Source organism: Engystomops pustulosus, chromosome 2 (assembly GCF_040894005.1).
Source record: "Engystomops pustulosus chromosome 2, aEngPut4.maternal, whole genome shotgun sequence".
Lineage (NCBI taxonomy): Eukaryota > Metazoa > Chordata > Amphibia > Anura > Leptodactylidae > Engystomops > Engystomops pustulosus.
Genome location: NC_092412.1, coordinates 102,325,250 through 102,353,222, shown reverse-complemented (window position 1 = coordinate 102,353,222; position 27,973 = coordinate 102,325,250). Strand labels below are relative to the sequence as shown.

General features: G+C 40.4%; 2 protein-coding genes and 1 long non-coding RNA gene across 5 annotated transcripts in view; 1 reads left to right on the top strand and 2 right to left on the bottom strand.

Annotated features, from left to right (window-relative positions):
- The window catches only part of CDC16 (cell division cycle 16), a 32,416-nt gene extending 30,648 nt beyond the window's left edge, over positions 1-1,768 (bottom strand). For both annotated transcript variants that reach the window (XM_072135788.1, XM_072135789.1), the window contains exon 1: positions 1,708-1,768. In XM_072135788.1, coding sequence (XP_071991889.1) covers positions 1,708-1,767 — 60 coding nt within the window. In that variant the 5' untranslated portion in view covers position 1,768. The remainder of the gene's footprint in view (positions 1-1,707) is intronic.
- Positions 809-17,387, top strand: LOC140118198 (uncharacterized). 2 transcript variants are annotated; one of them, XR_011853150.1, is made up of 4 exons: positions 809-847; positions 8,908-8,969; positions 9,143-9,258; positions 16,787-17,387. It is a non-coding gene; the product is annotated as an uncharacterized lncRNA (long non-coding RNA). The 2 variants fall into 2 exon arrangements; XR_011853149.1 differs by lacking the exon at positions 809-847 and adding an exon at positions 4,910-5,014.
- CFAP97D2 (CFAP97 domain containing 2) lies at positions 4,003-24,981 on the bottom strand. Its single transcript, XM_072135791.1, has 5 exons — positions 24,806-24,981; positions 16,319-16,399; positions 7,894-8,012; positions 7,121-7,316; positions 4,003-5,634 (listed from the first exon to the last, which is right to left on the bottom strand). The coding sequence occupies exons 1-5, from the start codon at positions 24,896-24,898 to the stop codon at positions 5,104-5,106; spliced, it is 1,020 nt and encodes a 339-aa protein (XP_071991892.1). The 5' UTR covers positions 24,899-24,981; the 3' UTR covers positions 4,003-5,103.
- Between the last annotated feature and the right edge of the window lie 2,992 nt (positions 24,982-27,973).

Below are 27,973 nucleotides of genomic sequence, written 5' to 3'. Positions count from 1 at the left end.
TATGTCTCTTTATATGTTTTGGGGGTTTGGGGCATTTTTAGTGATTTATTACTTTATTTTTTTATTGAATAACATTTTTTTTTTTACTTTTATACCATGGGACATGAAGAAGCAATCTTCTGATTGCTTCTTCATGATAATATTCTGCAATACTCATGTATTGCAGAGTATTATCAGTGTCAGCCTATACACTTGCATAGGCTGGCACTGTGCCAGTAAGATGACGTCACAGACGCCATCTTACTGGCAATTCTAGCAAGTAACTCTGGGGTCCAGATCGGACCCCAGAGTTACTATAGCAACGATCGGCGCCCCCCGAAAACGGTTCGGGGGGGGGCGATCGTGGGGGAAAGACCCCCCAGAGGCATGTTAGATGCCGCGGTCGCGCTGACCGCGGCATTTAACGGGTTAAGCACCCGCGATCGGAGTCAACTCCGATCGCGGGTGTTACACTGGGGTGCCGGCTATCAGTCACAGCCGGCACCCCGTGTTTCCCGATGCCGGTTCGGCTCAGATCTTGAGCTGAACCGGCATGGGCTCAGCGTCCGATATATCGGACGCTGAACGCTAAGTCATTGAGCTCAGCGTCCGATATATCGGACGCTGAGCGTTAAGGGGTTAATTAAAAAATTGGAACCTGTTAACAAAACCCTTGAAAAGGTGCAATGCACAACTTAACCACTGGGTGGCTGTAGGTTGTTGTTGAATTTGGATGTGTGATTCTGTCTGGTTGTCACTGGGTATTATATCCAGCACCTAGCCATGCAGTCTGCCATTACAAAAAGACAGAATGGGTCATTGTAAACATCTCTTAATTCATGTCCGGTATAGTAACAGGATGCAACAGGTCGGTTCATGAAATTTCCCCCTTTCTTCCATGATCTTCTGCAAGTGTATTATTTTAAAGTGGAAGCATTTGGGAACCAACCTGGCAATGCAAACCTTGTAAAGGTGTAAAGCTGGGTAAGAGTGATGAGCCGCATACTGTAAAACCTAGTGCCAGGAGTCCTAAACCTCTGCTGGCATTATTAAAATAATACTGTGCACCACTGGTATGTTTCACCACTTCATGTTTCATGGTCGAGCAGCTGCATGCAAGTCTCTGGAATGAGGAATCACACTTTTCTATCTGAACGACTAGTTTGGTCTAGTAAATGCCAAATATTATTGGCAAAATGTTAAGTTTTATAGATTAAAGGGACTTTATCACCAGTTTTTGCAACACTAACGAAACTACACCTTTACTATAAAATAATTATGCAAATCATGAGAAAATTTACTTTTTGTCCAGAGGAGTCAATTTTAGAGCCTGAAAGACGTATGTCACTTCAGAAGCCCCAAAATTGGGTCCTATAATACCTAGAAACTTTCAAATTGCATCAGGCATTCCATTCTGTGATCTACAAACCAGAGATACAGACAGTTCAAAGGCATAATAGGGGATTTGATCTTAATCTGTAGCATGCATTCTTATCTTTAACTGCCTGTTTGTTCTTTTCTTTAGCACCTAAAAACCACAATGATGACGCGATTAAAAGGATTTCTAGGATCCATACAATACCAAAAGTATGGTTCTAGGTGCTATAAAACTCTAAACCAGCGGTTCTCAACCTGTGGGTCGCTACCCCGGCGGGGGTCGAATGACCAAAACACAGGGGTCGCGATTCGCGGCAAAAACGGAATAAAACGTGTGTAATAAGCACTCACTGCTTGAGGACCTGTTGCTGCTGTATATAGGGGAAGCTTGAGGACCTGTGGTGATGTCATCATCACATGACCCTCCTGCTTCTTCTCTATACAGACTCCCGTGGAACATCTGCTCTGCTCACAGTGAGTAGAAACTACAACTTGAAGCAGCAGGGGGGCACACCAAAACTAACTAAAACTGGGGGCAGCAGGGGGGACCAGAACTGGGGGCAGCAGGGGGGGGGGACCAGAACTGGGGGCAGCAGGGGGGGGGGGGGACCAGAACTAGCGGCAGCAGGGGGGGGGGACCAGAACTGGGGCTGCAGTTAGGGACCAGAACTGGGGGCAGCAGGGGGGGGACTAGAACTGGGGGCAGGAGGGAGGGGGAACTAGAACTCGGTGGGCAGTATTATAGTAGTAATAGTCTTGTACATGGGGGACAGTATTATAGTAGTTATATTCTTGTACATAGGGGCAGTATTATAGTAGTTATATTCTTGTACATAGGGGGCAGTATTATAATAGTTATATTCTTGTACATAGGGGCAGTATTATAGTAGTAATAGTCTTGTACATAGGGGGCAGTATTATAGTAGTTATATTCTTGTACATAGGGGCAGTATTATAGTAGTTATATCCTTGTACGTAGGGGGCAGTATTATAGTGAAAGGCTGTTGACGTGAAGTCATTTCTGAGCCTCTGTATATAAACTATATACACTGTGCGATTCCAGAGGTCCGGAGGAAGGTGAATATAGATACTTTGTTTTTTATATACCTCCTAAGACATATATTCAGAAAAGAATCAATCCTGGACTACCCCTTTAAGGCTATTATTACAACAGTAGATCTCAGAGGATCTACCTCACTTAAAGGCACATATGCATAGTGAAAAGCAGGTTTCCAAACTGTTGTGCCTTCCAGCCATTCCTCTACAGAAGAACAATTTGGTTGCTTTAAGAGAGTCCTCTCTAATCCACACAAACTGATATATTAACCCCTTAATGATCAGGCCATTTTTCATTTTTAAGTTTTTATTCTTCACTCCACACCTTTAAAAATCCATAACTTTCGTATATTTCCATGTAAAGAGGGCTTGTTTTTTGCTTAACAAATTTCACTTCATAGTGATGGTATTTAATATTCCATGACGTGTAAAGGGAAGTGGGAAAAATTTTCAAAAGCAGTGAAATTGGTGAACAAAATGCATTTTTGCCATTTTCTTATGGGCTTGGATTTTACAGCTTTCATTATGCACCCCAAATGACATGTCTACTTTATTCTTTCGGTTGGTACCATCACGGGGCTACCAAATTCACATTATATTGATTTTTATATTGATGTTTTGCAAATTGGCAAAAATTTGGCATTTTCAACTTTGGGTGCTATTTTCCGTTATGTGGTTAAAGGCTGGAAAAAAACGTTGTTATATTTTGTTAGATCGGACATTTTGGGATGCGACCATACCTAACATGTTTAGGATTTTTACTGTTTATTTATATTTCTATCAGCTTTAGGGAAAGTGTGGTGATTTGAATTTTTATGTTTTTTTAATTTTTTTTTAAGTTTTTTTTATTTTTCTGACACTTTTAGGGTACTTTAACCCTAGTTAGTTGTCTGATTGATCCTCCCATTTACTACCATACTACAGTATTACAGTATATGGAGACTTTACACATCATCTACTACATTGTGCAAATCACACATTGTAATAGTTAGGTTAAAACAAGACAGCATCGGTGTTCATATGACCCAAGGCTGTCATAGCAACAGATCACCGCTCCCGATGATGTCACAGTGAGCAACGATCCAACATAAACATGGCGGCTCCCATGTGCCATCGGCTTTTTAATGCTGCCGGCAGCCAGCGGCAATCGATGGGTTAACACCCGCGGTTATTGCTAGCACCATTCACTGAATCACCACTGAAGCCATTTTGGCCTATGGACAAACTGTTACTGTTTTTAATTTTTATTTTGTCTATTCCCCTACCATATTTCGATAGCTCTGCTTTTTATCTTGGAATGCTATCACTAATGCTTTTAATCAGGTGAATCAAACTGTTTATGTAGTAGATCTGTCAAGCAGTGAGCCATATATCTGTGTCAGTTGTGTGAGAATAGCTGTTCTCTGGCACTAGCTAGTACAGTATTGTGGCTATGATGAGTAATATTTATAAATAAATGAATTATTTACTTAAAAAAATTGTAAGGTATTTACAGTAAACAAAAAACCATGAAGGGCCATTCTAAAACACAAGCTTCCTCATGTAAAAATGGTAACTGTAATTTATAATATTTAATGTGTTGAATGCACATCACTCCGTATAGTTCTTAATACCACAATTCTAATGCACAGTTGCAGAATTATGGCAGATATACTATATATCACAGCTGGCAGGAATCTGGGGATAGTGTTTGCAGCTGATAAGATTTTGTTAACAATCATGTTAGTCCAATATTTGTTTTCACCTTAGTATGTTACTGTGAACTCATCGCATGTTGAAAACTCATACATATGTCCATATCTACATATTTAGGCCCCATGTACACGACCGTATGGGAGCCTGTGATACTACTGCACAATGTTCGCTGCATCATAGCCCCCATAGAAGTCTATGGCACCCAGTCACTGTACTGTCTCACCGCAATGTGACCAAGCTGGGCAGCCACTCGGCTTTCAATGGAGAGGGTAAGGGTGAGGAGCGGCAAGAACATAGCCGTCTGCATGAGGCCCTAACATAGAAAATTCTCTTTTGTAGCAGATGCCAGGTAGTAGAGAGTGTAGAGTCTTCCCTGTTTTGCTTTAATGCTTAGAAACTGGGAGATTTTAAGATAGCAAGCAATATTTCTAAGAAAAGTTCTTAGAGTTAAAGGGGTCTTCAGATTGTCTGTTGAAGCCAATAGCCATTGAAAAGAGTGATCAGCCAACAGAATTGTGCGGGCACAAGAGACCAAGGGGTCTCCACTCAATGATACCGTAGCATGCAAGATCAAAGTAACAGTTTTGGGGGACCAGGGAGGAGCAGAATCAAGAGACGTATAATCTCTGTCAACACCTTGGTGTAATGTGCTCGCACTTCTCAGTCTTCTTTCTTCCCTTGCTGCTTAAATGGCATGCCACCCCAGGCAAAATATTTTATCTAAAATACATTTGTTAACCGCTATAATGTGTGAATTAAGAAACTGACTCACATTTCAGCCATGTCATTTTTATCTCTTCAGTCAATGTTTCACTTTCTAACAGTAAGCCATCAAATGGTCCAGGTATCCCCCAACCATTAATAATCAGAGAAATAGTTGAGAGGACCTTTTCTGTCATCAGTCACAGTAAGTCATTGTCATAGTATGGATAATATGGCTGGTGTTTTAGATATAGTTATCATGATGTCAGTATGTAATGTAGAGACTTAAGTTATCTATTCTGCATCTGGATCCTGCTCTGCATCTGGATCCTCCTCTGCATCTGGATCCTGCTCTTCATCTGGATCCTGCCCTTCATCTGGATCCTGATCTTCATCTGGATCCTGCACATAGTCTGTTTCCTCCTTATCATCTTCTGTCTCATGTTCTGTTTCAGACTCTTCTGACTGATATTCATCTTCTTTACCAGTATCATCATAGTTGTCCTCATTTCCATCATTTAATACCTCATTGTGCTCTTCCTTGTTTTTTGTCAGATCTTCATCCTTTTTTGACTCCTCTATCTTATCTTTGCTTTCCTGGATTTCCTCTTTTTTGTTATCAAGTTTTTGCTTTTTTTTATCTTTTGTCTGTGAATCCATACTTTCCCTGATACTTCCAGTATTGTCCTCATCCACATCTTCCCGTTTTTCAGTATTCATTTCCTCCATTGATTCAGTTTCCCTATTATCATTGCCTTTACTTGATTTTGATTTAACATCTTTCACAGGTTGTTTTTTAGCAGCTTCTTTTTTTGCTTTTAAAGCCTAAGGTAACATAAAACAATAATAAAAAGCAAATTACACATTGTATGTATTTTGGACTTAGAAAGATAAAAGAGAAAAATATTTTGTTTCACGTTTTCCTGGCATGTTTCACATAATTCAATTTATAAGGAGTAGATGACTAAACATAATTTTTTTTTCTTATCTGTTTTTTTGTTTAATGTGTTTTATTCTCCAAAGTTTTTTTTTAATTTGCATTATTATTATTTGTACACCCTTGCCTACATTCCAACAGCATTTAGTTATATACTTTACAACAGTTCCAAGGGCATAGACAGCTATTGACTGGAGCCCACTTATTGAGGTTTCTAAGAGATTTTTTTTTTACATACTCTGTACAGGTAGGGGGAGGGGGGGGGGAAGCTACATGCATTCATAAACTACAAAAACTCTGGCAAAGAATACAGCAGATCCTGCAATGATGGTGTTATCTATAGAGGAGTTATCTTCTATTTCAATACTGCATATAAATCACATACAAAATTAACAACTGTCAGTCTATCATTAAACTAAGTGGTCAGGGTGAAAACTGCAGGATATCGAATTTTTTTTCTTTGAAGAAAAATATTAAAACAAATCATCAACAATGGACTTGGTTTAATTAAAGACTTATTTTCTGTTTATTCTCATTTTTACTTTATTGACACTACAAGAGATAAGCTCTAGAAGCACACAACTGTGATGGGTTCGTGAAATGTGCACTGGCCTGATTTCACAGACTGACCATTGGACAGAACTGCTAGCATCATAGTCATATATAATGCAAGGGCTTCCTGATTTTCTGAAAAACAGCATCTCTGAACTATATCATGACAACAAGGAAGAAGGGAATTTGTGCATGATAAATCACTATGATTCACATTGTCTCACTGGGGCACATATACTAAAAACAATGTGCAGTTTGATTATGTTTTGTGTGTTTGTAGGCCCTGCACTCTGATCCTGCACTGCCCCGGCAGAGTGCACCAACTTTTTTTTTTGGTGCACCTTTAACACGGGGGCGTGCGACACACTTCTGTCAGACTTTCCAAATGTACACCAGGGCGCCAATTCTTTTTTTTTTTTTTTTTTATAACTGTATTTTTATTAAAAGTTTTACAGCAATAATCATAATCAATACTCATAAGCAATGGTTTGGAAAACACTTATATAGCACAGGCATGGTGCCTGGAACACCAATTTCAATGACAAAATGTGTCGCTTGAAGAATAGTGCAGCCGTGACAGAAAAGGATTGCGTGCTCCACATATGTGGAGCGGACACTAGTTAAATACATGTGAAAACTGGTGCAAAGTCCTAAGTAAATGTGCCCCACTGTGTTTAGTTCTTAAAATGCATCCAGCACATGGTCCAATTCACAGACCAACTATGCTTCTAGCCTAAGGCTACACTAAATGTACATATTTATTTTTCAAACTTATTATCTGGAATTCAAAAAATAAATAAAATTTTTATGAAATATTACTACCTTTTCTGGGTACTGTGCAGCATACCATCCCCTTGGGTATTTAGCAATGCTGTCCATATACTTTTCTGCTTTTACCCAGTCTTCATGCCACCTTTCCACTCGATACTGAGGCTCACATTTTGAGAGTCTGTCTCCAATGGTTTGATTTTCTCTGGATACTTTCAGCAGTTCTTGCTCTCTTTTCTCTCTGTTTAAGCTGTAAAAGCAAAATGGAAATTATATACCTTAAAATATGGAGACAATGCTTAAGGGGGTTTTCCCCACTATAAACACTTTCCTCCTATCATATGGATAGACAAGTGTCTCACTCCCAGCGGCCATTTCAGCTTTTGACCTCCATTTAGGTCATCCTCCTTGGCTGATTTATTACTGTACCTTTGCACTGCTATGCAAAAAATATGCCACCTGTGATTCGCTGTTCATTCTGGGAGGCAGCCAGGTAAGATTGAAGAAGTATTTTTTATGGCAATAGAAAAAACTGCTTTTTTTTTAGCTAAAAGAAGGGTGGCCATTAGTTTAAAGAGTGCTATGGGAACCTGTCAGTAGCTGGAATAGTGAACATTGTGGTGACAGATTCCCTTTATGATATGACAGTCAATGTTTGTAAACATGGGACTGTCACTTTATGCAAATTTTATTTGTAATATTATTCTAAAATCACTTTTTTGAACAGAAGCTTTTCATAGATAACTGGTGTATTAACTGTAAGCGTGTAGACTTTTATGAAGGGTTTATGTTCAGTAGAATATTCCTTCCTATTCCTGCTTTTTTACCTTTTAGATTCATAGTTATTTTTGTTGTCAACTCTTCCTTTAGTTCTCATAATAGCTGACATTTTTTCAAGCAACAGACGGTTGTCCCTTTCAATTGTTGTTAGTCGTTCCTCTTCAAGCTACAAGAAAAGTACATCCAAATATATATGAGAATGGTGACATTGGCATCTTGATCCTTTACCTGCCTGTAGATCAGTGATTTTCAACCTGTGTGCCGTGGCACACTAGTGTGCCGCGACACATGGTCGGGTGTGCCGCGGGGGAAATTTCCCCAAACCATGGTGTCCCCTGTGTTTTGTTTCCCGGCAATGCGCAGCGATGCGCAGCCACGGCTTCTTACAATGTAGGAGACGTGTACAATAACACATGCGCAAGCTTTGAACCTTGTGCGACAAAATGACGTCACCGAGGCCGGAGCATCATCCTGAGAGTGGAGAGACTTCCGCATTTGCCCACCGCCAGGGTAATGCCCACCAATAATGCTGACTATATGAGCTTTTGCCTGAGCATATGAACTGTTGGCAGAATACTCAGCATAGGAGCTGGTACTTGTAGTACTCCAGCAGTATACTGCATATAACAATGAGAAATACTATAGTCATGAGGCTGGAGTACTACAAGTACCAGCATATGCTGAGTATATGAGCTGGCACTTGTACTCTGGCCTCATGGCCATAGTACTTCTCATTGTACCCCTTTATTTTGCAGTATATGAGCCACATAATAATCAGCACCATATACTAAAAACAGGGAGAAACTGAGAACTGTTGAGGAAGAGCTTTGTGTGTGTCTTTCCGCCATTCCTGCCAGGATATCCCTTTTGTGTTTATCGAAACAGGCCCAGGTTTCACACTGAGTGAGTAAAATAAATTTAGAATCTATATTATTAACTATATGTATAATATGATTGTTTTAGTGTCATTTTGTGCTATTTTGGTTGGTGGTGTGCCCCAGGATTTTCTAAGTATAAAAAGTGTGCCGCGGCTCAAAAAAGGTTGAAAATCACTGCTGTAGATGACCCAGAGAGTGAAGAGCTGCCTTCAGAGAGGTGGAACCCCTCCCAGAATGTCAAGTAGGTATGCATATGCATTTGAGACCTGAGAATTGAGTTTTTATTCTCCACATAAGGACTCCTGGTCTTGAATTACACTATTTTTTATTCTTTTCAGTGTTTTTTTTTCAGTTATGACCCATTACCCTGGAATTGCAACCCAGGCCCAAAGTGTTTTTTTTTTTTTTTTTTTTCTAGAAAGGGAAAAACTTCAGCCTGAATGCCGAACCTGCAACATTGTGCTTTAGGTCCATTCAACCCTACCTGTAACCACCAGTTTAATCAATCCGAAATAGGTGATTCTGCATGTACATGTGGGTATTGCATCAGATTTTCCCGTGAATTTTTTTCTTCTCTACCATGTACAGCAGAGATCTATGGCAAACTGAAATTTGCAGACAATATTTGCTTCAATATGGAATCCTTCTGAACAGTGTGCCGGTCTATCAGACTTATACCCAGCCCCCAATGGCTTCAAACATGCTCCTAAAACCCATTTATTTAGACAGGTCTATCACACTCGCTAACTGCATGCAATTTTAACTCATCATTAACCAATTCTGTGTACTGCCCCTGTCGGTTATCTGGACAATACTTCCCTGCAGTCCCACTGACTTTGGACTTTGTATATGAGATGCTGGCTGATTGCTGGTTCAAATTATTATTTTTTCATTCCCTGATAAAAATGGCTGGACCATTATACAGGCTCTTATGCCTCTTGTGTCACCCACTCATCCTCATAGACTGTAAGCTCTTGTGTCACCCCCTTATCCTCATAGACTGTAAGCTCTTGGGAACAGTATACAAGTTCTTATACCTTGTGTCCCCTCTTCATCCTCATAGACTGTAATCTCTTGCGACCAGTATACAGGCTATTATACCTCCTGTGTCACCCTTTCCTCATACAATGTAAGCTCTTGCCCTCGTTCCTATTGTTTCATATGACTGTTATTGCTCTGTAATGTCTTATTTTATTTGTATATGTTCCCTAGAATCTGTTATGTGCTACGGAATATAATGGCGCTATATAAATAAAGATTATTATTATTATTATTATTCTAGGATAGAAAACTATTTTAATAGACCAAAGATCTAATATTTGAAAAAATGATTCTAGATATTTCCAATCTTTGCTCAGAAGTCCTGAAAGTATAGCTTTGTTGTGTTTGCAAATGAAAGTGGACAACCCATTTCAGAAATTAATTTTATACATCAGGTCATATATGTGATATCCAAGCCATAGAGGATTGCTTCAGCAAAATTTAGACCTCACTGTGGCAAGCTCGGTGTGACTATGTTATATATGCTTGCCCATTCATTTAAAGGGGTTGTTCAGTTTCAGCAGGTAAATATTGTTTGGTCAGGGCTCACTAATGCTTGCTGGAGTGTTCTGAGTTTTGGCCACACCCAGGACTGGTTACTGTAAGCTTTTATTGATAACTGCCTTGCAAAGTCTTTTGCCTGGGAAAGCTTGGTGGTATAATTTTAGAGCTTAGTTGTGTATTACTTGTGACCAGGGGCGCACCTGCCATGAGGCGAGTTGAGATTCTCGCCTCAGGCGGCGCGCTTCCTGCTACACTAGGGGCGGCGTCGGGCTCCTGCCCGTCGGCATGTGTTCCGGCCGGTACATCTCCCCGCCCCCCCTCACATTCCGCCGCCCATCACATCCACCCGCCCGTGGCAGGCACATGTACCTGCGCGCCCACAGAAACTTCCCCCTGCGCGCCCGCTGACACTTCCACCCCCTCGCAGCCCGCCTATCTCATCCACCAGCCCGGCACAAGTAAGTACCACTCCCCGCCCCAGCCCAATGTCCGCGGTGGCCCCCCCCCCCTTCACGCTCCGATTCCGCCCCCACGCTCCGCCCTCGGTCCATCACTGCCTCCGTACCCCCCCCCCCGCTCCGACATCCCCGGCAACACCCCCCGCCACCACCAGAGGACAAGGCCAAAGAGATAAGAAGAAAAGAGTGAAGGTAACTTCTATGTATGTATGTATATGTGTTTATGTATAGATGTGTCTGTGTGTATTTGTATGTGTATATATATATATATATATATATATATATATATATACACATACACATATACACTCACTGGCCACTTTATTAGGTACACCTGTCCAACTGCTCGTTAACACTTAATTTCTAATCAGCCAATCACATGGCGGCAACTCAGTGCATTTAGGTATGTAGACATGGTCAAGACAATCTCCTGCAGTTCAAACCGAGCATCAGTATGGGGAAGAAAGGTGATTTGAGTGCCTTTGAACGTGGCATGGTTGTTGGTGCCAGAAGGGCTGGTCTGAGTATTTCAGAAACTGCTAATCTACTGGGATTTTCACGCACATCCATCTCTAGGGTTTACAGAGAATGGTCCGAAATAGAAAAAACATCCAGTGAGCGGCAGTTCTGTGGGCGTAAATGCCGTGTTGATGCCAGAGGTCAGAGGAGAATGGGCAGACTGGTTTGAGCTGATAGAAAGGCAACAGTGACTCAAATCGCCACCCGTTACAACCAAGGTAGGCAGAAAACCATCTCTGAACGCACAGTACGTCGAACTTTGAGGCAGATGGGCTACAGCAGCAGAAGACCACACTGGGTGCCACTCCTTTCAGCTAAGAACAGGAAACTGAGGCTACAATATGTACAAGCTCATCGAAATTGGACAGTAGAAGATTGGAAAAACGTTGCCTGGTCTGATCAGTCTCGATTTCTGCTGCGACATTATGATGGTAGGGTCAGAATTTGGCGTCAACAACATGAAAGCATGGATCCATCCTGCCTTGTATCAACGGTTTAGGCTGGTGGTGGTGGTGTCATGGTGTAGGGAATATTTTCTTGGCACTCTTTGGGCCCCTTGGTACCAATTGATTATCGTTGCAACGCCACAGCCTACCTGAGTATTATTGCTGACCATGTCCATCCCTTTATGACCACAATGTACCCAACATCTGATGGCTACTTTCAGCAGGATAATGCGCCATGTCATAAAGCTGGAATCATCTCAGACTGGTTTCTCGAACATGACAATGAGTTCACTGTACTCAAATGGCCTCCACAGTCACCAGATCTCAATCCAATAGAGCATCTTTGGGATGTGGTGGAACGGGAGATTCGCATCATGGATGTGCAGCCGACAAATCTGCGGCAACTGTGTGATGCCATCATGTCAATATGGACCAAAATCTCTGAGGAATGCTTCCAGCACCTTGTTGAATCTATGCCACGAAGAATTGAGGCAGTTCTGAAGGCAAAAGGGGGTCCAACCCGTTACTAGCATGGTATACCTATTAAAGTGGCCGTTGAGTGTATATATATATACCGTATATACTCGAGTATAAGCCGACCCGAGTATAAGCCGAGGCCCCTAATTTTACCACAAAATACTGGGAAAACCTGTTGACTCGAGTATAAGCCGAGGGTGGGAAATGCATTGGTCACAGCCTCCCCAGTATATAGCCAGCCAGCTCCTGCCCCAGTGTATATAGCCAGCCAGCCCCTGCCCCAGTGTATATAGCCAGCCAGCCCCTGCCCCAGTGTATATAGCCTGCCAGCCCGCCCCTGCCCCAGTGTATATAGCCTGCCAGCCCGCCCCTGCCCCAGTGTATATAGCCTGCCAGCCCCTGCCCCATTGTATATAGCCTGCCAGCCCGCCCCTGCCCCAGTGTATATAGCCTGCCAGACCCTGCCCCAGTGTATATAGCCTGCCAGACCCTGCCCCTGTGTATATAGCCTGCCAGACCCTGCCCCAGTGTGTATAGCCTGCCGCACCCTGCCCCAGTGTATATAGCCTGCCGCCGCTGCCAGACAGATCGCACAGAAGATATACAGGGGTCGCCGGAAAGGTGAGTTTAGATATATTTATTTTTTTGACTCAAATATAAGCCGAGTTTGGGTTTTTCGGCACATTTTTTGTGCTGAAAAACTAGGCTTATACTCGAGTATATAAGGTATATAAATATATATATATATATGTCTGTATGTTTGCTGGATATACTGTATATATATATCTGTATGTATTGTATGGTATATGACAGCACACTATATGTATTATATGGTATATGGCGACACGATCTATGTATTATATTGTATATGGCGTCACACAGTATGTATTATATGGTATATGGCGGCATGCTCTATGTATTATATGGTATATGGCGGCACGCTGTATGTATTATATGGTATATGGCGGCACGCTGTATGTATTATATGGTATATGGCGGCACGCTGTATGTATTATATGGTATATGGCGGCACGCTGTATATATTATATGGTATATGGCGGCACGCTGTATATATTATATGGTATATGGCGGCACGCTGTATATATTATATGGTATATGGCGGCACGCTGTATGTATTATATGGTATATGGCGGCACGCTGTATGTATTATATGGTATATGGCGGCACGCTGTATGTATTATATGGTATATGGCGGCACGCTGTATGTATTATATGGTATATGGCGGCACGCTGTATGTATTATATGGTATATGGCGGCACGCTGTATTGATTTTATATTATATGGCGGCACGCTGTATGTATTATATGGTCTATGGCGGCACGCTGTATGTATTATATGGTATATGGCGGCACGCTGTATGTATTATATGGTATATGGCGGCACGCTGTATGTATTATATGGTATATGGCGGCACGCTGTATGTATTATATGGTATATGGCGGCACGCTGTATGTATTATATGGTATATGACGGCACGCTGTATGTATTATATGGTATATGGCGGCACGCTGTATGTATTATATGGTATATGGCGGCACGCTGTATGTATTATATGGTATATGGCGGCACGCTGTATATATTATATGGTATATGGCGGCACGCTGTATGTATTATATGGTATATGGCGGCACGCTGTATGTATTATATGGTATATGGCGGCACGCTGTATGTATTATATGGTATATGGCGGCACGCTGTATGTATTATATGGTATATGGCGGCACGCTGTATGTATTATATGGTATATGGCGGCACGCTGTATGTATTATATGGTATATGGCGGCACGCTGTATGTATTATATGGTATATGGCGGCACGCTGTATTGATTTTATATTATATGGCGGCACGCTGTATGTATTATATGGTCTATGGCGGCACGCTGTATGTATTATATGGTCTATGGCGGCACGCTGTATGTATTATATGGTATACGGCGGCACGCTGTATGTATTATATGGTATACGGCGGCACGCTGTATGTATTATATGGTATACGGCGGCACGCTGTATGTATTATATGGTATACGGCGGCACGCTGTATGTATTATATGGTATACGGCGGCACGCTGTATGTATTATATGGTATATGGCGGCACGCTGTATGTATTATATGGTATATGGCGGCACGCTGTATGTATTATATGGTATATGGCGGCACGCTGTATGTATTATATGGTATATGGCGGCACGCTGTATGCATTATATGGTGGCACGCTGTATGTATTATATGGTATATGGCGGCACGCTGTATGTATTATATGGTATATGGCGGCACGCTGTATGTATTATATGGTATATGGCGGCACGCTGTATGTATTATATGGTATATGGCGGCACGCTGTATGTATTATATGGTATATGGCGGCACGCTGTATGTATTATATGGTATATGGCGGCACGCTGTATGTATTATATGGTATATGGCGGCACGCTGTATTGATTTTATATTATATGGCGGCACGCTGTATGTATTATATGGTCTATGGCGGCACGCTGTATGTATTATATGGTCTATGGCGGCACGCTGTATGTATTATATGGTATATGGCGGCACGCTGTATGTATTATATGGTATACGGCGGCACGCTGTATGTATTATATGGTATACGGCGGCACGCTGTATGTATTATATGGTATACGGCGGCACGCTGTATGTATTATATGGTATACGGCGGCACGCTGTATGTATTATATGGTATATGGCGGCACGCTGTATGTATTATATGGTATATGGCGGCACGCTGTATGTATTATATGGTATATGGCGGCACGCTGTATGTATTATATGGTATATGGCGGCACGCTGTATGCATTATATGGTGGCACACTGTATGTATTATATGGTATATGGTGGCACACTGTATTTATTTTATATTATATGGCGGCACGCTGTATGTATTATATGGTATATGGCGGCACACTGTATGTATTATATGGTATATGGGGGCACGCTGTATTGATTTTATATTATATGGCGGCATGCTGTATGTATTATATGGTATATGGCGGCATGCTGTATTGATTTTATTATATGGCCGATTGTTTTATATATATTGTTCTTTGTAGTAGCTCGCTGTGTGTATTATATAGTTCATGGAGGGAAGCTTTATGTATTTTGCATTGCTTTATTTTCACATTTTACCAATATGATTGGGTCTGGTCCTAACACTCCTTGAGATTTTACATGTATAGAGGGGGGGGAAAGGCTAGGTGCACCCCTGCTTGTGACTTAAGTGATGGACGGCTGATCCTGTCAGCTGCTGGGGTTGGCATTCCTTTATACATTTTATACACTCCTTTATACATCTGGCAAGTTCCATTGCACCTTGCTGGTTTTACTAGCCTCCTTACACTTTTGACCCATTTCTGTTGCTCCTATTGCCATACTGTGTATCTGACCTCTGCTACATAATGTGACCAATCTTTTGCTATTGAATGTGCTAAGTCGCCATTTTGGATTTGACCCAGTTTTGTTCGATTTCGCTTGGACTCAGTGTAGGGATTGTAGACCAGAAGTCCATATAGGGTTTGCAAGGCTTGTTAGTTACTTGTCAGGAGGGTCATGAGTGAGTTTAGGGCCTGCACCCCCCTTTTGCTTTTGTGACATATTTATATAATGAAATGGTTCACAATTTTCCTGTTTACTATCTGTATCAATTCCTCAAAGTTTTCTAGATTCATTATGAAGCTTCATTACTTTGACTAGGTGTACATAACTTGTAGTGGTGTCCATTGCTCTGTTCCGTAAAGGATTAGAATAGAAACAATGGTAAATGCAAGTCCCCTTCGACTTGCATGTAGCAATTTTCCCTTCTTTTACAGTTGTTTGACTCAGATTTTGCCATACATTTTTGTTGAAAAACAATTCTACTATGGTGTACTGTAGCTAGAGAGGAGCAGGAGTCCCACCAGGGCCATGATCTCTGTGGGGATCCTAAGGTCCCTGTGCTACATAAGACACTGGTTATATAAGTAACAAATGGGTGTAGGTGTGAGGCCCTATACAGACTTTGTTTTCAAGAGTTTTTTTTAAACATGTTGGTAGCTATATACAGTAGTACAAATGTAATATTGTAAATGTAATATTACTAGTTATAGGCACTAAATAGAATGTAATGGAAAATTACCTTTAGTTTCTTCAATTTTAGGTTAAGATGTACATATGTTTGTGGACTATTTGTATCCACCATTGGTTTAGCTGACTGCACCTGCAATGTACAATTACAAGGGATTTTATGACAATTATGAACTAATGAAAATAAATTCACAAATTTAAAGACAGAATGACTTGGGGGAAAAAAACACTGACAAAACACAACCACTGGGTGGCCACAAATAGACACATGTCATATCACTTTGTGACAGGATATTATTATGTTTTGACAAGATGTAACTCTCATAACATACAATATTTGGACATGTTCATCCAAGAGGAAAGGTGAAAAGAAGGACACATCTGATTCTTCTTTTTTTATTTCATTCTTGTTAATTGCATTGGGTTTTACCAACTATGCTCCCCTGTTTAATAAGCTAATAAATTAATGTGCATGCCCTTGATCGCGTCATTTGCTACAAACTCTCATGTTGCTTTGCAGTACTTCCAGTATGGGGCCATCTTGGTCCTCACATGATGGCTTGCATGTGAAACACTGACGAGGAAGACGTATAAAAGTGAGCTTTGACGGTAAGAAGCTTCATACCCCTGAGGAATTCGCCATCGGCCACGATACTCGTAAGGCAGCCTTCCATCCCATCCAGGGGTTGTGTCGCACCCTACCACCAACTAAGGCCCCCTTTCCCATGATTGGTTACTATCTTGTATATCCATGTCATGGCTGAATGGATTAGGCATTTGATGTACAGTGATTTATGCGAATTGACTATTTGAGCTTGTATATAGGCTTAATTAATACTTGATAGCATTTTTCGTCACATTTTGGCCATCTATGTCTATTTGACTTTTTTGTCTACTTTGTTATTATATACCTCATTATTGCATTTTTACATGTTTCATGGGGATTTGTTGATGATTTACTCATTGGGGTTGATAGATAGTGTGGCATAACTTGACCTGATTGCTCGTTAGATGTGGTGGTTGAGGTGGAGTAACCAGACCCACCACATTTTTTTTGTATATGTGCTACGGTATCTTTTACTGTTTATCTGTTTACTGCATGTCATACTGCATGTGTCAGTGTCAAAAAAATCTTTCTGATGTTGAATAAAGATATGTTTAATAAACTAGAAAATGTTGGTCCAACACTTTATGACTGCTCTACTGTTTACTGTGTGCTGCTTTATTACATTTTGTAATATTCAGTATCATGTGTTTTTTATTCTCAATAAAAATAAAGTTAATAAAAAGAACACAGCAATTAGACATGAAGGCTTTGTGTAGAGTGGGAACAAAGTTGTTACTTCATACTTTATGTATGCTTAGGATATGCTCCTGATTTATACCAGAAAGCCAATATCAAAAACTGCACCCTGTGTAGGTGGAATAAATGACGGGTTGGCAACTGGCCCAAAGCTTTTAAGTCTTAAGGCAAGCAATCCAACTGTAATTGACATTGGGAGTGGTAGGAATCTGTTATATCTATAAGGTCATAAAAATAATTTACAATAGATCACATCCATTGAAGTGCATTGGACCCTGAAAAGTCTACTGTATATCTGCCTTTGCATCTTGATAGTATGAGGGCTTTGTGTGCTGGAATACATCTCCTGCATATGGATAAGTTGTCTATGAGGTCTAATAAAAATCTGTATTGCACACAGTCTGGGACATAACTGAATGAACATAAAGGTAAAATATGAATTTCACAAGCAAACATAGTAGTTTTATCATACCCAAAATAGCCCCATCGTGACAGCGGCATCTTCTGACTGCATACCACTTACATAACTAACAAAGGCCGCAAAAGTGGGTAGACACGTAAGTCACATTGGGGCTTATTTACTAAGGGTCCGCGGATCGCATTTCCGTTGGACTACCCAACATTTTCGGGGATTGCACGGCTGGGACAGGTATTTCGTTTCCTAAAACTTTCCTAAAGTAACCAATGCCTTTCATTTTAGGCATGCAGTAAAATGATATATATTAACTAGGTTTTTATACTGATCTGCATTATGGGCTCTCACTGGTTTTAATGTACAGTAACTGTTCTACAGATTTATATTTGCTGCTCTTCTTCACTGTAATGTTATGCTTTGTGTTACCAAACACCGCATAATCCCTACTGCTCATTTGTTCAGTGCAAATGTTATGTTACACAATGCTTAACTTGCAACTGTGGTATATGTGCACACGCCAGCACATTTGTTTAAGGTTCTTGTGTTGTTAGGCAACACTATTCACATGTGCTAGCTACCTTGTAGTTTACAGGTTATTGGCATTTATAGAAAACCTATTTCACTCCTTGTGTATTTTCTCATAAAATAATTGAATCCGTCACCTGGACCTCATGGTAGATGTCCTGCATGTCAAATACAACTTGTTATACTGGAAATGGTGCATAATATTTCCTCAGGAGCTGTACAGTTATACATACATATTTATTATTACCCAAGGATATTTTATAATCTTAACAAAATCTTTTTCAGCTCAGATTTAGATTTATTACATCTAAATAAATTCAGTGTTAATTTTAATTTGTTCATATCTTTATCCATAATCAATCTTATTTATACATATTAATAGACCATCTGATTAAAATATTTGGTCACAGTCATTACATAGATTGAAAATTGAATCTTCAGGCAGTCCCTGGGTTACATACAAGATAGGGTCTGTAGGTTTGTTCTTAAGTTGAATTTGTATGTAAGTCGGAACTGTATATTTTATCATTGTAATCCCACCCAGAACTTTTTTGGTCTCTGTGACAATTGGATTTAAAAAATGTTGGGTTGTCATAAGAATCAATATTAACACTAAAATTTCATCACAGATACATTTGATAACTGTTACAGCTGATCATTGTAGCCTAGAACTAAAGTACAATAAATTACCAATATCCAGAGGTCCGTTTGTAACTAGGGGTCGTATGTAAGTCGAGTGTTCTTAAGTAGGGGACCGCCTGGTATTTAAGTAAAAGTTAATTAAACTATATAAGTTCAAAAAAGGAAATTCCCAGTTTGTATCTTTTGCTTTCCTTAGCAAACCAAAAGTGCATGTTGCCAGCATGCCAAGTAACTGTTACCTTCTAGCTCCCTGTTCCACGCCAAATGTTTTAAATGCCATTACACACTAACACAGATCAAGGGCTAATAGATTGGCATGATAATTTACCTTTTATTTTCCACAAAAGCCTTATTTAAAGAGAACCTCTCAGGCAAATTAACCACCCCAAATTAAATATATTTTCATAAACTGCCTTCAGAAAGCATTGCCCCTACCCAAGCTGTATGTAAATGATATGAGATGGGTCCAATGACGAATTGGGGCTTATTTACTAAGGATCAAGCCACACTATCGTCAGATTTTCTGTTTTCGGGTTTGCACGGTTGTGACCAGTATTTAACAGGGGATTGTGTTGCACACGTTCGGATTTTGGCACAACTGCGCTGGCTTTCATGCAACAGAAGTTAGGGGGTGTGCCGTTGGACGACCCGACGGATTCGGGCTGAGTGCAGGATTTAACTTTCAAATTGTGTCGCAAGATCAAGCACATACATGCACCAGGAAGAAGATGGTGAACTCCGGTCGTACCTGTGCAGGGAAGCAACAAATGCAGGATATTGGGCGCACAATCTTAGGGAACCGCCGCACAGTGCATTATCGTTGTACAGTGCACTTTCGGTGAATTTCTCCCTACGGGAAAGTAAATGTGCCCCATTATCTTGTCCAGCTTATTCATAAATGTGAGGCACAGCCACACCAAACAGTGCTTTACTGACAGCCTGTATAATGATGTGACACTCCAGGTGCTGGCTGCTTGGTTCTGGTGCCCCCTGCAGCCTGTGTGTGTATGAGGTACTCCTATACACATGGTTGCATCCTGTAGCTGTTGTGCTGTCACTCCTACGCACTACTTATGTAGATGATGTCTCTGTGTCTTACTATACACTTCACACAGCAGGGGGGAGGAGAGGGGAAGGGTAACAGGGGTGACATCACTTTCTCTCTTCATGTGCCCAGCCTCATTTACATAATAAAGAAAAGATGATTTGAGAATGATTAATATATTTATAATTAACTATATAAAGGCCTTGACAGAATCCTTGTGAACTGCTCTTACAGGTAGCAGTGACAGAATTCTAACCTTCCACATTCCTGTTGCAGTGACAGATTCTACATATTTAAAAGAGGAAATTGCTGGATATTTTTTAGTAAATCATGTTAACACAAAGACTACAGAATATAAGTGAAGAAAAGCATTGGAGTTACATATATATAGGCCGAATTATACAATACTCTACACTGGTGTGGAATATTAATCTTAAAAATAACACTACATAAGTATGACCTAGAGATCCCTTAACATCCTTAACAAATAATCTCAAGTCTATGTTTTCAGAATTTATGAATACCTTTGAAACTGAGCTCCTTGGTGTATCTTGTATATAGTTTCCATGGAGCTAGTATACTGTTCATTTCAGGAATGTAACACCATTCATGACCAGTTAGACTTGTCATAGAGTAAATTTGGCATGACAAATCAAAGCTGCAGGAAATGACCACCATGTGTCTCTCAGAAGCATCTGTTGTCCAGAAAGAGACTTTCCCCCGGGCAGTAATCAGTCAGTGTAGTCAACTGCACCTCCTGATGGCATCAGTCTTGGTTATAAATGCTACCTATGATCTGTGAGTAAAAGTAGGGCAATGATTCTTCACGTAACCAAATATTACACACCATATAGTTAAAGACTTGCTTTTTAAACCTATGGTATAATTATCTTTTCTTATGTTCCTCGCTGACCTAACAGAAAAATTCATTGGTATTTTACTACTATAGAACTGCTTAAAGGACATCTACCATTAAATTTGACATTCTCATTACCTTTGGTAGTGGAGAGCATTTTTTCATTTCTGTAACGTCTATAGTTCAGAGAAATCACTATATAAAATAATGTAAATGAGGCCAAGATGCTCCGGACGTCATCACTGGAGCACCTCTTGGCTCTGACGTTTGTGTAAACGTTCATGCCCCCAGCCACCGAATAGTCGACGCTGACAATGAATCCCACCCGTTCAGCACTGACGCATATCTGATGGTAGATGCCCTTTAAGGCTATAATTCTTGCTCCCCAAGCTAAAAGTTGCAATAAACATTGGGTAACAGTCCAACATCTATCTAATGAGCCAATTTCAAGTGTTGAAACAAATCAGATGACTGATCAGATATGAGTCTGACAAAATCTGCTTTAAAATCTATGTGCAAAGACAGTTTAGATGTGTACCAAGGGTACTACAGCAAGTTTTGTTATTTTTATAATGAATAGTTGTGTCTCTTTCTAACATACTCTTGAAGTATTTTTAAAAAAAATAAATGATGGTCCAACTAAACGCAAATAATGCCACTGCAGGATGCCACTGCAGAATGTTGTGGAAACCATGCTAGTATACCTTCACCAGAAAAACACCCCCATGCCATCACACCTCCTCCTCCATGCTTCACAGTGGGAACTAGGCATGTAGAGTCCATTTGTTCAGCTTTGGATAGGGCCTAACTTTAGTTTGTGGCAAAACCCCTTTAACAGTTGTTGTAGAGATATGTCTGCTGCTAGAACTCTCTGCGGCATTGACCTGGTCTATAATCTGAGCTGCTGTTAACCTGCAATTTCTGAGTCTGGTGACTCGGATGAATTTATCCTCCGCATCAGAGGTGGCTCTTGGTCTTCCTTTCCTGGGGTGGTCCACAAGTGAGCCAGTTTCTTTGTAGCGCTTGATGTAGCACTTTGTAGCTCTTGCTTAAGTTACGCCCCTGCTCCTAGGACTCACATCTACCTGAGTACAAACACTCCATAAGGAGCTGTGCACGATTTAGTGTCTCAAATCTTCCTTACACGTTTCTCTTTAGAAAATCCATAATGGGGCTGGTAGAAGTCAGACAGAAGTGACAGGAAATGTGTATTTGTACAGAGAGGTCTCCTGTAATTCACTGCATTATGGCCTGTATTATTAATAAAGAGGGCTGAGGAGAACCAGTATCTACTGCTATATGGTCAATTTATGGTGGAATACTTGTACATATGGGTTGGGGGCCCACTTGAGTTGGTTTTGCCTCCCCTATGCTGAACTTCTAGCTACATCTCTGCCACACACCCTAAATCTGCAGCATAATAAACATGCTGCAGATATGTCTAAATCCCATCTGCATGCTTGTCATGTAATCACTTTGGGTGAGCCGCAAATTAGTCCACAGTGGTTAACCAATCCTGTATCTGCCTTACAATGACATTATACAATAAATGAACTTAATCTAACTGACCACAGCAGCCATGCTATGTTTTTTGCAACACAAACATATATTGTATACAGCAATTTTTAGGGTATATCCACACCGACCGTAAGCTGAATGGAAAAAGTTTAATTTTCAATGGAATATGCAGATTGTCATTTTACTTTCATATTATGTGTATTGTAATAGCTTCAAAGGATGGGAAGGATTGAAAACATTACAGCATAATTGACTGCACCCTGGTCACATCAGGAAGCAAAAGAAAGAAAAACCTGATAGGCCTGTCGCTGTAGATTCGCAGTGGGGTACATCAAGAGGCGGAAGTATCGGGCAGGCTGCTGCACAGCCTGCAGACAGGGCCTGGCGTAGAAATAAATGCAGCCGGCGACTTTTCACATATGAAAAGTCGCCAGTGCGGGGACAGTAACGCCTCGCTCCGGCCCACTTCTGCCCCAAAGTGTTCTAGTGAAATAGTAAAAATCTGTATGAAAAACAAATGCAGTTCAGTCATTAGACTGTAAAAATGACTATATTATGTTTTTATTATGCTGTTACAATTATGGCAATATCAGATTCTTACAAGATAAATTAATCTGAAAGCCAGAACTTTTCTTATTGGCCAATTACAGAGCTGTGTAAGGGGTTGTTTTTTGCAGGACTAGCTTTGAATTTTCATGGTACCATTTTGTATTACAGAACCTCAAAACTTTTGATCACTGTTTATTTCTTTTGTAACCATAGATTACTGCCTAGAGACTTCCATAGTATCATAGTATCATCATTTATATGATACACATGTCCATCAAGTTCAACCAAAGAAGGGAAGGGATTGGATGAGAAATTACTCACATTACGGGAGGGGGTTGAATTACCTTCCTCTATAACCACTTTCTAGGATTCTGTCTACCAAAAGCTGGAATTGTTTTCAACTTCAGCAATGAGAGGCAGGTGCTGAAAATTCAATACAGCCAGAATTGTATTCTAAGCCTGAGCACAACCTCTGTTCTGGTACTATTAATGCACCCTACTGTTATAATACTAAGCATTTATTCATCAGATGGTATCACAGTGCTGAGCATGTAGGGGTAAGGTTTGGAAGTCACAACATGTACTGCAGCCTAGTAAGGTATTCCCTTCTCACTTCCGTTATGCCATGGATACCAAATCTAAGTTTATGGCTGAATGTTACTGCACTAGAACATTTTAAACATTTATAATTCCACATATTTTTTGGTAAATTAATAAATCCTTAAAGAGGTTGTCTGGTCACACTACCAGTAGTGACCTCATGAATTATTAGAATGGGGTACCGTTGTACCCACAAATGAAGCTAGTCACAGATGCACACTGCTGCTCTGTTCATCTCTATGGTACTGACAGAATGCTTCATTTGGGGTGCTACTGACCCCTTTTCTCTTGATCCTACCACTGTGAACCCACCAATCAATTCCACCCAACCTGTGGATAACTTGTTGTGACCAGACAAACATTAGGAAAAAGATCAAGCAAGTTATGGCTGAATAACTGCTTATTGTTTGTTCTTTTACTGTTACTAGTGAGTTCTGGCAGTATATCAATGAAACACTTAAGTAGCAAATCACTAAGATCTATTCAGGTTGATGACATATTCTCAAAAGTCATAAGTCACTGTATGCAAAGCCTAATAATGAATGTAAGGAATTAAACCAGGGACTGTGCTAGTCTCCCACAGAGTTTATTTCATACCTGTGATCCAAAGCCAACATTCAGAGGTATTAATAAAATTAATTTGGTCTCCACGTGAACATTTCAACTAATTAATATCTTCTAAACATCTCATAATGCTGTTGTAACAGATTCTATTCATTTTAAGTGTTTTCCCTGATAATTGGAATATTCTGATAAATAGGTTTTTAATTTTAATATAATGCTATAAACAGTTTGAATATGGGCAACAGACCCCAACTATAAATGCACAGAACTGATTTTACAATTTATTAAACACCTTAGTAGAAGCCAAATAAAGTAACATAATTTATCGTTCAAACAAAAGGTATGCCCTTGTAGCCCACTTTGGGAAATAACAAACTGCAGTCTTTCTTCTATAAGAAACAATAATATTTATTGTATATATTTAAAGCTATATAATAAGGGGGTATAAATGAACAGTTTACAATGCTATTAATGCACACAAGACATACAGTTCATGTTTTTCTATCTAGTCTTCATACACACCTTTCTTTTATGTTCATCATAGTAGGTTTTGTCCCATTTCTGTTGCAGGTATTTATTACCACATGGTAATATGGGTTGGTAAGCTCTATGCATGTTGAATGTGAAGCACCCTCCCAGGCTGCCAGTCACCTAATGACTAAGGATCTGAGGCTGGGGAGGAATACTGTAGAGACTTTGCTGTGTTTGAGGCTGGTCATGTGGTGGTTGTCATGACATTGGTGTTAAGGAGAAAAGTGAATAGCTAGTTGTAGACTACCAAACATTGTGGCTGTAAATCTGCAAACAAAGCATTAATATATCAGCCTTATCTCCAATAAGCTACTGTAGAATAACATAATGCTTCATGATCAGAAGTTTGACTGAAGAATAGTTGTTTGTAGAATAAATCAGAGGTGAAATATCTATCCCAATATAAACTCCTCAAAATAACTGCTGATTCTCGATCTCTTGATTCTCTTGATCCAGCTTTCAATCCGTAGTAGTATATGCACACACCTTCACAGATCTGCTCAACTCCAGGTGCGTAGACGTCCGGGAACGCCTTTTTTTCTACACGAGTAGATACTTTTCTCCTGAACATGTCTCACATGGTGGGATTGACTTTTTCTTATTGAGTAATAATGCATTGACATTGGACCCCACTGCCTTGATTGTAAATATAATACATTCTGACCATGCCCTTATATACCTGACCTTTACAATATCACAGGGCTCACCCACCCATGGACATGGCAGATAAATGACAGAGTTTAGGGATCATATCACCTCCTTCATACAGACTTCAGGGACGAATGACCTTACCAGCCTCCCTGGCCAGTGGGAATTGCTCAAGAGGGGCACTCGCCTTGAAAAAGAGAACTCAACTCGCATAATTGCTCTAATATCAAAGGTACAGATGCTGGAGATGCGTCACAAATCTATGTTAACACCAACAGACCTAGCTGAACTGTCGGCAGCTAGGGATCGCTCTTAGATCAAAAATACCTTCAACAGAGGGCGTGGTTCCAGAGCTACCTATATGACCAAGCCGATAAATGTGGATGCCCACTATCTAGGCTTCTGCATCCACGTAGTCAAGCATCTTACATTTTTTAAATTAAGGGACCTAGGGGAGTGGATGTATCGTCCTGAGGAGATGTGTGAAAGTTTCAACTCCTTTTATTCCTCACGATACACAATAGACAACTCTAAGCCGCCTATAAGTAATCCCTTGCATGTAGCCCAAGTAAAGTCTTGCATAGTGGACACTGTTGTGCCAACCTCAGCAGAGGAGGTGGTTGCTGCTATGGATCGGGAGATTGGGGGGGCAGATGTTCTTGAAATTATAAAAAATATGCTGGCGGGTAAAAGCCCAGGCCCGGATGGATTAACCCCAGCTTTCTAGAAGCAGTTTAAGGATATTTTATCTCCATTTCTAGCCAGGGTATTCAACGCAACCTCTGTGGATTCTCGATTCCCGACATCTTTGTTAGAAGCCCCTCCCAGCCAGCTATAGACCTAAACTAGACATCAAACTATACTCTAAAGTATTTGCGGAGAGACTGGCTCTTCACCTGCCATGGGAATCCAGATTGATCAGGTTGGTTTCGCCCAGGTCCGTGAAATATCTTTAACAATTAACAAGATAATTCTCCTTTTGTCCAAGGCTCGTGCAAAATCAATTCCTTCCTGTCTGCTGTCTATTGAGGGAGAGAATATAAAACTGAGCAAGGGACTAGCACTACTGACGTAAATATACTAAGGATCAAAGCATACAGAAAACAACCAATTACAAATACACAAAGAAAAAAAGGAAGTATGCTATGAGACCCAAAAGTAAAAAATAAACACATTTTATTTGTACCATAGTGCACAGAAATATTAAAAACATTTAAAAGTGTGGACTACACACAAATGTAAACCAACAGGGAGACCTAGCATATGATAAAGCCGGTCAACCTGACCAACACCAGCTCCCCCCAAAGAGCAAAGCCTCTCCTGACCAGGTAAATGAAACAGGTGGAAATACTAGAATATGGTAGAAACCAAACAGAGGTTGATCCAAATTGTGAAGCAGTAAATCAAAATAAGATCATATAACTCTCTGTAAAGCACTATAATGGATCAGAAAGGTATCTACCTGTGGTGATGAAAATACAGACCAAGGAGAGGTAGGGGGAGACTGGGGTACGAGACCCCAAGCGTATCACCACCCAACTGGCTTCCTCTATTGAGGCAGAAAAGGCTTTTGACACTGGGGTTTCATGGAGGCAGCTTTGAGGCAAATTGGCATTGGCGTGAAGTTTATTGGTAAGATACTGGCTTTATATTCTGGTCCCACTGCCAGGGTCTGGGTTAATTTGCATCTGCCCACCTCATTCCCAATCATGAAGGCCCACGACAGGGGTGTACTCTGTCTCCATTACTATATGTGACAGTGATGGAACACTTAACCACTGCTATTCGTAAGAATATCAATGTGCATGGTATCCATGTAGGTCATAGGCATCGTAAAGCTGTGTAATATGCAGAAGATCTGATACTCTATGTCTCCCAGCCCAGGATCTCTTTCCCTTACGTTATTCAAGAATTCAAAAGATAATACAACTCCCCCACTATACTTATGCTGGATACACTAATGATGATACTTTATTGTTTACACTAGGGCCATGTGCAATGATGTTGTATCTTTATGTTGCTCCATCATCTGTTGTTTGTCTATTTTAACTCATTCTTGGTAAACATATTTGAATAGAATTTAATTTACGTAGTATTGTATACGCATCTTTTTCTTTTTGGCTGATACTTATGAACAGTGGGGTGGTGGTGCATTGGCCTATACCTCCACTCCCTATTGGTTTTGTGTACTCCACATGACTGAATAAAGGAGGGTGATGAGGTTATATTTTCTTTATCATTCTATATCGGAGATGATTCATTAACAGGCTAATACAGTTTACAACATAAGTTTAGTTATAGTTATACAAAGATTATGCATCACATGTGACATTCTCATGAGGTGTTGCTTGTGATATTGCTTCCATTAATTATGAATGGATTCATGACATGTCTATGTTTAACTAGTACATATAGCTAAACTCATAACAAATAAAACAAAGTGGAAAAAGGGCAAAGGGTCGAGAGTAGGGGAGGTATAAGTTTGGAGGGGAGGGGGTTATCCAGGTCTTA